The 13,391-nt window shown below is 44.4% G+C and overlaps 1 protein-coding gene across 2 annotated transcripts in view; it reads left to right on the top strand.

The window, feature by feature from the left end:
* The first annotated feature begins 7,418 nt into the window (after window positions 1-7,418).
* USP6NL (USP6 N-terminal like) overlaps window positions 7,419-13,391 on the top strand; it is a 103,989-nt gene continuing 98,016 nt past the window's right edge. The window contains exons 1-2 of one of the 2 annotated variants that reach the window (XM_072349760.1): window positions 7,419-7,557; window positions 12,768-12,857. In XM_072349760.1, coding sequence (XP_072205861.1) covers window positions 12,854-12,857 — 4 coding nt within the window. In that variant the 5' untranslated portion in view covers window positions 7,419-7,557; window positions 12,768-12,853. Of the gene's footprint in view, window positions 7,558-7,795; window positions 7,952-12,767; window positions 12,858-13,391 lie in introns of those variants that run through there. The other variant, XM_072349770.1, reaches the window with a different exon arrangement.

Genomic DNA, 13,391 nt, shown 5'->3' with positions numbered 1-13,391 from the left:
TCTGTTCTTCTTCATGCCTTTCTACAGTGAGAACTGGTAATGACTTCTTCCTTTATTTAAATGGCATGCTGTACTTTCCCCTCGTTTCTAACAGCTCCCCAGCGAGGTTCTGCTTTGCCCTGTTTCATTCACCCCCTCTGAAGTTTTGAAAGTTCACTTCAGGAAGATTTCATAATAAGAACTTAAGGAAAATAATATAATCTTGCTTTAAAACACTTCCTTCCTCTGTTCTGCTGATGAATTACAACAATTCACAATACCATCTGGCCAGTAACTGGTACAGGACCTGTATGTTCATTGTTTCAAATGTGTTTGTTTTGGTTGCAGAGCACATAGGGTGAGGATTCCCTCGGTGCTGTTCTGATCAGACAAACCCACACTACAACATCATGTCAAGGGGTGCCCAAACTTTTGGAACTGGGCAGCAAACAGCTTTGGAAAATGACCATCAGTCCCACAGAGAATTGGAACGTGGGTCCTGTGGTGGAGAGCAAAACACAGGACTGATTTTTGCAGCTTGAGTCATTTTCTGAAATCAGAGGAGAATATGAAGAGAAATCCAACGTTCTCCTGCAAAAGTGAACTCTGCAGGATTTTCCTCAGCTCACAGATCCAATCCCTGTGGTTTTTTCTTTAATTGCTGAGTTATTGTAACTCAGAATAACGGACGTGCAGCCAGTCAAGAAGACTCTGTGGGCTCATTTAATTCACTTGTCTGCTGTTAAGAAGACTGTGAAAGTGCAGAATTAGTCAGAACAGCCTCTAGTGATGATGAGCTTCCTTGCAGCACTCACAGTGCAGTGAATGTTGTCTTCTCAATTACAGCCACTTACCAACAGAAACGCACTGTCTGTCCCATGAGCGGATGCTTAATCTTCTGTGTCACGGCTGCTCCAGCCACAACCCTGCTGACCTGTAGCACGTTTGGTGTTCATTTTTTGATAGAGAACTTTTGATCACAAGCTTTTTCACATAAGCCGTGGCCTGATAATAAGAAATGAAGGTCAGCTTCACATGAATGGCATTGGGAGTAAAGTTCTTATCATTTATTTTTAGTCCCACAAACCATTCGAGTCCTCAGATTAAGATTCTTTAAAGCAAATGCTCAACACGGGGCATTTTCCTGCATGTTGTCCCATTTATGTGGGCTCAAATAATTTCCGCGTGAACTGCAGCACATCGTAAAGCTGCGTCGTATTCTTTTAATTTTTAGACTGAAGGGTTTCAAACGGAACGTAACATAATTAGATTACAAGTAATCTCTTCCCATTTTGATCCCATTCTCAAGAGTGTTTGCAAAGAAGCTTACTTGAGTCTTAAATGCACAACTTTAAATCGTGCTGACGGCGATGAATAAAAGAAGCACGCTCATATCAAAGCATGTTGATGTTTAGGAGTTTAGGAGTTGATCAAGTAAAATACGTATCTCCATCGGCAGTGTCTGCCTTCAGAAGCATTAAAAAGCTTGACATGTCTTCTAAAACTCCTGCACAAAACCTGTACCGTGTGGATTCAGAGTCCTTCCCTACCCACGTCTCCCATTTCTCCCCTGAATCAACGCTAACCCTCAGTAATAGCTGCTTGTAACAGGGTTCCCAAAGAGACGGCACAGTTTCTATTAAGGTGTCAGCCTGCAAGATAAACTGCAGTTCAGAAGTATTTTCAAAGAGCCATCACCTTCCTGGTAGTATATTAAAAGAGATTATGCCTTGCCAGAGACAGCAAGCCTTGTCAGGTCAGGGCAAAACAACATTTTAAGCCGATTGACTCATATATCTCAAGGTATGTGTGTCCTTGCACAAATTCACTTTCGCCTGAACCCAGTATTTAAGAAAATCCACCTTTAATGGTGTCGATTGATCCGAAGTGTAGTATTGAACCCTGCGTATTATTTTGAGGTTAGGGATGGAGCAAAACCTCCAAATATGACAGTAAATAATTGGATTATAAGAAACTTTCCTTTAAGGAAAACAAAGCCTTTTATTTGATGTTCAGTGCCTCATCTTCCCTAAAACTCTTCTTTGCATAATAATTTGGTGACAGGATAATGCTTGTCAGCACTCCAGAGGCACTTGCCAAAGGTTTTTGAAGATTCACACTGCTTTACAGTGTAAAGCTGGCTTTGTTTGCCAGAGCTGAGGGCTGTCTTCAATAACAGCAGCCTCTGACAGTCTCCCTGTCCCGAGAGAGCTGCAGCTTCTTTGCAGGATGAAACTGGGCAACTGGTTCCTAGTGAGGCCTGGTGTAAACACCGACCTCAGCAAAAAGTGCACTTTCTTCATCACCCAGGAGCCTGAATTACCCAACAGTCCCCATATTTGGGCACTTACTGACAGTCACGTGATGGCCCCACCGTGGGAAATGAGCTTGGCTGCCTGCTGGTGTTAAACGCCCTGAGAGAGCTTGGCCAGTCTGCACTTCCGTCCTGCTTTTGCCTTTTGGGTTTGGCTAGGGAAAAAATGAAGGCGTAGGGCTTCCACCTTCCCTGGCTCTTTCTGTAGTTAAAGCTTGACAGCAGCTTCATTTCACCTGAACACGAACTGCCCGAACCCAGACTGCCTCATGGCAGGGGTGGAATAACATGCTTTAAAACATCCCCCCTTTGTGCTGTTCTATACACACGAAAGAAAATACTCTAAATTTCACACTGTTGGAAAAAAATATATATATTGATCTTCTATAAGGAGCTTTTCTTAAACAAATGAAATATATTTCTTCTCCATCAGACATTTACACTTCTCTGCCTGCTTATTTCAGCAGTAAATGGAAAAGGTCATAAACATTTAACTTTCATGCTACCTTAGACAAGTAATTACACCTCTTTTGCTACACAGAGCTTTAAGAGGCTTTTGAATTTGCTGGTATTTAATAAATGGTGCTATTCCTGTTAACTCTGGGTTACTTCTGGCATTCTGATGGTTATACGTGAATGATATGAACTGTAATGGTGACTGCGCTCTGATAACTGACTGCAGCAGCGCCATGAGATTCCCATTCCTTGTCTTCATGTAACTCTACAGCAGATCTTCGCAGTTCACAAAAAGATGCTGTTCCAACCATCTTCCAACTACCGTCCTGGAAAACCACACTCAGGCACAGAAAAGATGAAGCTAATGTTTTGTTCTGTTGTGCATCATTGCCTGTAAGACTTAATCTTCTGTCTTCTTATCTGTTCCTTTTCCTTCTCTGTTCTGACTGTATTCTATCTTTGGTTTGAAAAGTAAATTACTTGAGTGTAGCTTTTCTTTTTCCTTTTCAAATCCTCTCCCTTCTGCTCTGAGAGCAGGATCAAATCTGGTTAACAAGAGTCTAGCACTGATTCATGAAAACACCCCGATTTCATGTTTCAAACCCATCATACAACCACAGCTTCTTCAGTCAGGCAAATTCTTGCATTTTTTAAATGAAGATCTGGTCAATCTAGAAAGGGATCTCAAGAAGGTTCACACTACAAGCTATATACAGGTAAGTGACACACTTTTGGTAGCGTTGTTTTTTATCTCATTGAAAAACCAGTTGGTATGAAGGAGACATTTTGAAAAGTTGCGGTGTGCCAATGTATGATACTTTGTTCTATTCTGTGTGTGTTTATGGGTAACTAAAGAATAGTGAAAGCTAGATCAATGCTTACAAAGGACACACAGAGAGAAATGAATTATTGAAGCAATGGGAAGAATAAGACAGAAGGTGACAAGTGGAAAAAGGCAAGCACATGCCAGAGGAGACAGAAAATTTGGGGGAAAAAGAAAATCTCTCTTGACAGACGGGACAGAAATAGCCCCTTTCATCAGGCAGGGACAGAAGGCACTGTATACATTCCAACCTGATTCACATGGCAGGAGCCGCCAAAAGCAGGAAGGGAGGCTTGAATCAATGAAACTTGAGCCTCAGAAAACAAAGAGCCGGTAGGCAATGGGACTGAATGAGGGCAAGAGAACAATCAGAACCAAAAGGAACAGAAAACAGTATTTTTGGCAGCCAGAAGAATTACAGCAAAGTGCAAACCCTCCTGCTTAGAGTCAGACTTCCATCCCTAGATTTAGCATGTCTCTTTCTCAATACAGTGCAGTGTTTCAGTATAAGGTGGGCTGAAGTTGCCATACACGTACAGGAAAACCGCTGCCTCAATCACCGGTTCTGCAGGACTGGCTGGTGCTGAGCTCCTGTAAACATCGATGACAACATCAAGCAAGTGATGGACTGAAATGAACACCTGAAACACAGTCACTCACAACTTTCCTTTGGGGGAAAATAAACACAGGCAAAAGCAGCAGGCAGAATAGCAGCTGAGTATATCTAATCTTTTAAAATACTGATGTTCTTTACCACATGATACTGGAAAGAATAGCCATCTGGCACCTATTGTTCTTAGTCCTATAAACACTTCATATCAAATCAGATGCTTTGAGTGACATCCTTTGTAAAGATTAGAGCAGGTTTTAGATGTGACAGGCCTCAAAGGTGGAACTCTTTGAATTTGAGACTAAGACAGGCTTGTGTTTGTTTGGATACCTGCAGGATCAGAGCCTCTCACTCTCTGGGGTACATGACTGTGCATAAATGGTTTGTATTCCGAGTGACACAATAAAGACAGCAACTTGTGTGCCTTAAAAGTGATGTGCAAGCAGATCTGGAAATGCCATATGCAACAGAGAATATGTTAAATTCTTGCTCCACAGAAGCTAAGCCCTATGGCACAAACACAATTTGAAAAAGGAACAGCCCCAAACCAGGTTTTCAAATTATTTTTAATACCAACAAACTTCCACGACTGCTTTTGTCTGAGTTGGCAAGATGCGTGATGCCGTAAAGTCAAAGTTGGGCTTTTCAGAGCAGCTCTTGCATTCTGATGTGAATTTTCAAGTTTCACCCATAGGGTCCATAGCAAAGCACCGTGCTTCAAAACTTTCAGGTACTTCATGTCTACGTTTGCCAATTCCAAGCCTAGGTCTTTATTTGCAAAGCCACTGACATTCCAAAACCTTGCGGTGTCAGGTCTTACTGCTCTATCATGACTTGTCACGCTGTTAATAGCAGAAGACATAGTGCTATCTCCCAGACACATTGGGAGAACCTGAATAGTTTTTCACCCTAAGTGGCATCAATGCACACACTGCATGCTGAGCTGAGCGTATTCTGAAAAGCTGCGAAACCTAAGAAGGAATCTTGATACCTTAAAATGGAATGCTAATACTCTGTTCTTTTGTCAATGGCTCCATTATACTGCTGACAAATGTCAGTGGCTCAGCATCTTCTGCAGTACATCCACCCTAAGTGCAGCCCTGATGTGATGAGCTGCTTGTCTGCGAGGTGTGATTTGTGACTATCTTCCATGACTTCAGTTGCAACTGTAAGTGGCTAATACAGAATCTGAGCTTAAACACTGTCCAGGTCATCTGAGGTTAATCACTGAGCGTTACCTTTCATCAACAGATACACGAGTTCAGGATATGATTAAATGGAAAAGTCTAGACTGTAACATAGGTGTGAGCCCAAACCCAACAGAAACCCAAACATGCCTTACCTCTCTTCAAGTTCACACTCGATAAGCAAATTGCAGCTTTTGCATTTAAAGTGCAAATGGACTTGATCCAGACAGGTTTCCTACCATGCTGCTCATCCTGCCTATGGGACACGGAAGAGGAATCAATGGGGTAGTGAATCACATGAAGCTGTGCTGGGGCTGGTTGACAAGGTACATGAAGGACATAACATCTCGTGCATGTCCTTGAAATGCCATTATAAATAATAATGATACAGATTCCTCAGACTAAGAACTACAACAAAAATGGAGTGATGCTGGAAATGATACTGCCGGATTTGAATGTGGGAGTAGTGATAAAACAAGTAGGACATCACTGTCAGCCACTTGCAAAGCTGTGATTTTAGATCTGTTTCACAGCCTAGTTATAGTATTACAACAGGAAACAATGAGCATATGGGAAACAAACCCAGTGATGTATAGTTTGAGAATGTATGAAATAGAGACGAGATGGTTTAGATGAAGTGAAGAGCTCCCTGTGGAAGACATTTATCTCAACTAATTAGCCATTTTGGGAGGAAACAAATCCCCAACTTGAGGAAAGCTAAGTATGTTTTTATATTCTGTCAGCTTCTGAAGTTTTATAAAAGACAATTAAGACTTTAAATTGGAAGGGTTCAGATCCAACCTCAATATTTCTCTCGGGATTTTGGGGATACTGGCAGGCAAGTTAATCACAGCTACTTACTGAAATGTATTGTAAAGCAATAAGTGATTTCCATTTTGAATTACACTTCCTCAGCACAAGGAAAGAAGAAAACCAACCTTTAGACGAGTGATCCAACCTTGTGCTGCCTTATTGCTTTTAGCCATTTTCTCCTTAATGAAACAAATGTTCTTTCCTACAGCCCCCCCTTAGATACTGAAAGGCCACTCTCAGCTCTCTTCCCCAGGCTGAGCAGGAGCGGTGCTCCCTCCCTTGGATCATTTAGTGGACACACTCCAACAGCTCGTGTTATTACATGAGCGCAGGATTACTTAACATACTCAGAACATTTACTGAGCGTTGCTTTCTTTTGTACCGTTCCTGGATGTCATTTAGTAGTACATTTTAATTACTGTTTATTTTAATCTAATCCTTCTGGACTGAAATCGCACCGTGTTGCTACTTCAGATTCCCTCGTAACCACAATGGTTTTCTTTTTACACCGAACTAACCGCTTTCTGGCAATGACATCACTGTGGCACCGGGGATGTCTCATATCCACAAACAGCTGTTTTGTCACATTTCTGTGCTTCTGGTTTGGTTTTAACCAAGGTGAGCGCCCGATGCAAAGCACAGCCATGTATATGGATGTGTTACTTGTGTACACTAAGTGGGAGGACTCAGACATGGAAACTGCTTAAGGAAGAGGCAGGGTTGGGATCAAAGCTGTCCCTCTAGCAATGCGCTAGAATGGGCAATCCGGTCTGTCCCTTTATACGTATTTCCATGTACCAGCTTATGAACTCCACCCATCAAGCTGTGTTTCAACCTTCCAGTATCTAGTGTTGGTGTCAGTAAACTGGAAGAGGATCGGGGCTTTAAACATGAGGGTCTTGGTAGCTCTGATGGAGGAAGAACAGCCCCGTTACCACAGGAGCAAGGCACAGACCCAGCACAGTGGCAATGGAGGTGGGTGCTGGGCTCGGCCCTGCGGCCAAACACGAGTCTCGCTGGGCTCCCCAAAGGCAGCCCCAGTTTGGCCGACGGACATCTCCCTCAGCCGGGCCACCAGCCCTCGTTCAGAGCCCAAGATGGCGGCAGAGGCAGCTGGGAGCGGGGCCGGGTCGGGCACCTCCTCGCCCCGGTGTGAGTTCAAGATGGCGGCGGCGGCGGGCCGGCCCTGTGGGACGGAGCCAGGCGGGGAGGGGCGGGGGCGGGCAGGGTTTCCATAGCGGCGGTCGCTGGTGTCACGCCGGGGCACTTCCTGGTTGGAGGCCGCCGCTCCTGGGGCAGCAGAGCGGGGAAGTGCCGCTGGGGAGGAGGCGGACGGAGGCCCTGGGAGGAGGGAGAAGAGGATAGGCGAGCAAAGGTACGAGCGAGGCGGCCGTTGTGCGCGTCGCCCCCCCCCCGGGGTCGCGGGTTGGTCCCTTCCATTCTCGGGGCGCTGTGTGGGGGGAAACGCCGCGGCGGACCTTTCCAATGAGGCGGCCGGGGGGTGGGGGACTGAGTTCCTAGAGAGCTGAGGGGAGGCGGGCGCTACCATCCTCCCTCGGGAGGGGGGCCGGGCTGTGCGCGCCGCCTGGAGCTGGGGAGGTGGGAGAGGCGGGAGGCGGCTGTGGGACGGTACCGGGGTGCTCCAGGCGGTTCCATTTTGAACGCGGGGGTGTGCGGCTGTGGGGAGCTCTGGGGAGTTGGCCGAGCCGAGTGTGCCGGGGCGGTGCGAGGGAAGCCTTGCTGGAGATGCCCCTGGGTCCTTTTGTAAGGTTGGAGCGAGTTGCTGGGGCTGCCCCGGGGCGGGGGGGGCGGGAGGACGGACCTCCAAAGAGGGGCTGTGGGGGAGAAGGGGTACCCGGCCCCTCCAAAAAGGGTCTGTGGGGTCTGCGCCGCTGTGGGGTTGGGGGTCACTGCTGTGTGTTGAGGGTTTCCCGAGGCCCCCTCCCTGTCAGGGTAAGGCCGATGTATTGCTCCTGTCAGGGGCTTTGGATGTTTTAAACTTGTTTTTGTCAGACTTGCAGGCACTGGTGCGTTTTGTACCTGCTCCCTCCTGTGCTTTCTGTAATGTTTTAGCTGAAAGGCAACGAGCTGAGAGCCGGAGTGCGAGGCAGTGGGTCTGCAACCCCGGGTGCTTTGTCCTGCACAGCCCTTTCTTCACCTTCCATCCCCACGGGAGCTACCAGCAAAGCAGCCGGTTGCCCGTGTTGTGTTTCCCTCTGTGAGGTGGACTGCAGGAAACCACCCAAGTGTCTGGACAGGCAGAGCCAAGTGCTGACATACAACACTGCATCCCAGCTCCTGTACCACGCAGCTGCCCGGATAATAACTTTCTTTGTGCAGCTCCCAGTTTGGAGCAGGTGGCTGCACTGAAGGCAGGCTGTTCGGCACGGCCAAGTCTGTAGCTTTCTGTTGCTTTAAAGTGAGACAAAACTGAGTCTGTGAGCCTTGTTCGCGACGTGGATGTTTTGAGGAGGATCCATTCAGTCAGAACGCTTCTTTGAACGAATTGCCAGGTGTGGTTTTGAGGTCGGTGTGTTATCTTGGGAGCTGGAGCCGCTGTGTGACAGCCGAAACTCAAACTGGTGTGTACTGCGGGCAGCGGCCAATCAGCAGTGCCTGAAACTGAGGCAGTTCGCTTTGTAGTGTAAATATTCCTGCTCTGAACAAAGGAGAGGGTGTGCCGTGTGCTGTTTCGTTTGTACCTCCGTGTGCTTCCTCGTTTGTGGCCAGTCCATGGCTTGGTGGAGCCTCTTAAGAAGTAGAATCATAGAATGGCTTGGGTTGGAAGGGACGGCACACAGATCATCTGGTACTGGTGTTTTGTGTTACGTTCTTGCTGTGGTGGTCATGATGCTGAGCTGGGATGTTTGGAAGCCAGGTGCTATGTTTGGAATTTTTATGATGTTTTTTTGTTTTGTTAGTAGCTGTGCTGTTACACGCTTTAGTCTTGCTTCCTTGTAACTTCTCTTGTCGCTGATTATAACTCTGAAATTAATTCAGCTTGGTTGCTGTGCGAAGTGAGTATTTAGTACTGCCTTTTAAGCAGCTGTTCTGCTGCCCTCTAAGCATACAGCATGGAAACCAATCATTCCAGACACACTGTTGGCAACCCAGCTATCTACAAGACCTTAAAACATGCTTCTGAAATCTCTGGCTCTTTTCTTTGAGGGACAGTGTTTTGATTTAAAGAAGAAAGTAAATACAAACAAAATGCAGCTTTGTGCAAGCAGGCTCTATTTAGGCTATTGTGTCATTGACGTTCTTGGCTGTATGGTGGTCCTTTAATTTCTGTGTCTTGAGGATATAAATCTATAGCATAAACTCCTTAGTATCCAAGGTAAACAGATGCTACAATAACGTAATCACAGATGAGACTTGAATCTTTAATTGCCATTTCTCTGGATAGAATCATTCTTCACGGAGTTATAATGCGCTATAACTTACTTTCAACCTGGTTTACATTCATTATTATGAGACAGAGTAGTTGGTAAAAAGGAGACCTAACTTAATACGCTTCTAGTGTGCTCAGATTTGTGAAGGACTCCTCCCACCTCAGGCATTCCATTCAAACCTTAGTCAAAATGCTGATCGTTTTGCTGCCATGGCAGTTGAGTGGCGCTAAGGGCTATTAAACCTCTTGTTAGTAGGTGAGATACTGGATTGGATACAAGGGTTAGCTCTCCAGGAACAGGGAAAGATCAAAGGTATGTGTGCAAGTTTTTCTTTTCCCTTTATTTTTTCCTTTATAGCCTTGCTAATTGCAAGAGCACGTCAGCTTCTATCTTGAATAGAAGTGCAGATTTTCATGGTGATGACATGGCCAGACAACCAATGTACAGCAGTGGAAAGAAATAATGTTAATAGTATAAAGTAGTGTTTGTGTGCAGGAGAGAACACGGCAAACACTGACATAAGTTGGGTTGTTGGTTAAGAGAGCAAAGTGATTTTAGTTCCATAACACACATCCTGAAGAAAAACATCAGTCTTGCATAGCAATGGAACGTATTGACTTCCTGGTATTTGGCAGGGTTCGCTTTTCCTGGCTCTCCAATACTGCTTGCTATCATTATGCTCCAAATTACAAGTTAAATTTGGGAATATAACTGCTGTATTCTTCACTTTGTTTCCTTAGTCTTGTGTGACTGGATTCTGTAAGTGATGTGATGGATGATTATGCTGTCATTAGCATGAAGTGGGTTTCAGAGCTGGTGTTTTGTTTTTTCCCCATGAACAGCCTTTTCCTGTACATACAAACAACAAAATAGCACATAATGTGATGTCTCTGAGGCAAAGTATGCTGAGCTCATACTTAAAAACCAAGGTGAGACGATGCCTTAGGAAAAACACGTTGAGCTGGAGATGCCAGTTGACTCTACATAACATTGAAGAGCAACTTGAGCACAGGAGGTATATGGAACTCTGGCCAGGAGTGCTTTGGACCTGGGTGGAGTGCCGTCTGTAACACTCATTTGTTGTTCTGAATATAATAACTGCCATTAGTCCAGTAAATGATTAAATGTCATGCAAGTTGTATTTGCTAATTTTGACATCAGTAATAAAAAGAAAACTGACAAGGCTGCCGTTCTAATGACACATTTTAACCGGACACTTAATTTTTAATTAGGCTGTGTGTGCGTACGTGTTTAATTTAGCAACTACTGCGAGAGAATTGCTGGGGCCTGCAATTCCAACTGATGTTCATCAGCGATTGCACCATGGAATGGCTTTGTGTTTGTCTTTCTTTAAATTTAATGTTTGTATACATGTTACTTCATGTTACCATTGTTATAGAAGGGACCCCCAGAGTCCCTGCAAGAGCCTGTCCCTTTCTTTCCTGCAGCTCCCCTTTAGATACTGAAAGGCTGCTCTCAGGTCTCCCCAGAGTCATCTCTTCTCCAGGCTGAACAGCCCCAGCTGTCTCAGCCCATCCTCATAAAAGAGATGTTCCATCTTTTCTATCATTTTTGTGGCCCTCCTCTGGATGCACTCCAACAGCTCCATGTCTCTCCTGTACTGAGGACTCCCCATCTGGACTCAGTACTCCAGGTGAGGCCTCACCAGCACAGAGCAGAGGGGCAGGATCACCTCCTTTGCCCTGCTGGCTGGCTTCTTTTGAAGCAGCCCAGGATACTGTTAGCTTTTCTGGCTCTTATTTGGCATATTGGTGGCTTGTGTACAACTTGCTATCCACCAGTAGTACCCCAAGTCCTGTTCAGCAGGGCTGTGCTCTATCGTTACATCCCCCACCTTGCACTGATAGCAGGGATTGCCACAACCCAGCTATAACACTTTGGATGTGCTGAGCCTCATGAGGTTCACCTGGGCCCTCTGGTTGAGCCTGTCTAGGTTTTCTTCCCCTGTTGTGCCTCTTCCTTACATTACTTTATCAGTGCAGAAAAATAGTTTGTAATTTTCAGTCTACAGTGTGCAGCGTTACTGATGGCTTCCTTTTGGCTCTCAGAACTTTCTTTTTTTGCATGTTGTAGCAATTGACCCAGCAGTTTTCTTGTGATGTGAATCCAGTCCTATGATAGGTCCTCAACTTGTTTGGCTGCAAGCCTGGCAATGTTTTTGCTAAGTCGTGCTGTAGGATGCTGAAGTCAGCTCCCTAATGTCTTTTTGTGTGTAAATTTATTTTTTAAGCCTTAAGAAATCAGAAGTGTTGAGACTTGAAATCTCAGTCAGCAGGAGATATGATCTGGCTTGGCTGCCACAGGTGGTCAGGTTCAGCAAGTTCTCATTGGCTTGAAGAGAGGAAATAAGTCACGTAATGTTCCTTAATTTACAGAAATGATATCTGTGCTGATATTAGAGGGGAACTTTATGGCATAATAGATAAGTTTGTTTCTTCTTTTAATCACAACTGCAATGAGAAGTTATTTGAATGTAACATTTCTACCAGATTGCTTTCAGCAGCGGGATGGAGACATGTAATAGCGTTAAAAATGTACTTGTTTTGCTGTCAGTGTTGAAGATTAAGCCCTGTGTGTTTTGCTTTGGGGAAAGCTAGGCCTATTCTTAGTGAATTCATATCTGGCCTTCTTAGTCTCATTTTGGTTAGATACTGACTGATCCGATGGTTTACAGTTAGTAGCAGGTTTTGTTTCCAAGGAAGTGCTGGGCGCTGGTGTCAATCTGTGTTTTTTGTTTTGTTAGTTAGTTTGTAGTTCTTATATATATCAATAAGTATGGCTTCCACTGCATCTTTTTGCTAGCTGAGGAAAAGTCTGCTGAAGGAAAACATGGCTTTGATGGTATTTTCAGTTACTGCATCCACGGTGTAGTTTCTTCTGATCTTAAGAACCTTTGGTAACTTTTAGAAGTGGCTAGCTTTCATGAACCAGTCCATGCAAACAAGGTTATAATCTGAATGTTAAAGAAAGTACACGTTGTGAGTTGATACTTCAGAATTTATCCATTAGTGTGAAGTTCCTCAATCGTAACAAATACATCAGTGTTCCTTTGAAAAAGAAAAACAACTGGGCTAGTGAAAAGATAATGGGAGAGTCTGTTTGTTATATAGAAATGTGTTATTTATTTGGCATTGAAAAGTGATTAGTCTCTTTATTTTCTTACCATTACCAGGACATGTATACCTCTGAGAAACCTTCTCCAACAAGATACCTTGCTTCGAGACCTGGTTTGGATTACATGCGAAGAAGTTTCCAGTCATGAGTGAGTAAATTCCTTTATTTAAGGAAAAAGAAACTGTTAGTTTGCATTTCAGAAGAATTGTGCATCTGTTCCAGCCTTTGGGAGGTAACTCTGCCTTAAAAAGGGTCTGTGAATTTATTCAGTCTCTTCATTTATTCAGTAATAAAAGCTGAGATCTGGCAGGTACTATTTTTAACCTTGATCAATATGTGCTCTGTAAGGCTTGTGTGCTGGTAGTCTGGTGTCATTTTCATGAAGGTGAGTTCTAAAACAAGCTGATGTTTGTTGTGTGTGGGGTTTTTTTTTTTCTTTTCAATATAAATATAGCATACAACTCTGAGTGGGGAATGTCCTGAGTTTCTTAAACCAGAAGATGTGAACATCCAATAAATTCAAGTAGCTGGTGAAAATCCAACATAAAATGAATGGGCTTCATTTTATGGGAGAAAATATATTGCTCAAATTCCAGTATGGAGCTTTGATTCCAAAGGGATTTTGGCACGTGTTGGAAAGATATGAGCCTTAGAAAAGAGTGACTTAAGATCCCTTCTGACT

This window comes from Excalfactoria chinensis, chromosome 1 (genome assembly GCF_039878825.1).
Source record: "Excalfactoria chinensis isolate bCotChi1 chromosome 1, bCotChi1.hap2, whole genome shotgun sequence".
NCBI classification, from domain to species: Eukaryota; Metazoa; Chordata; class Aves; order Galliformes; family Phasianidae; genus Excalfactoria; species Excalfactoria chinensis.
The sequence above is the reverse complement of the archived record's forward strand: the minus strand, read 5'-3'. Positions and strand labels throughout refer to the sequence as shown.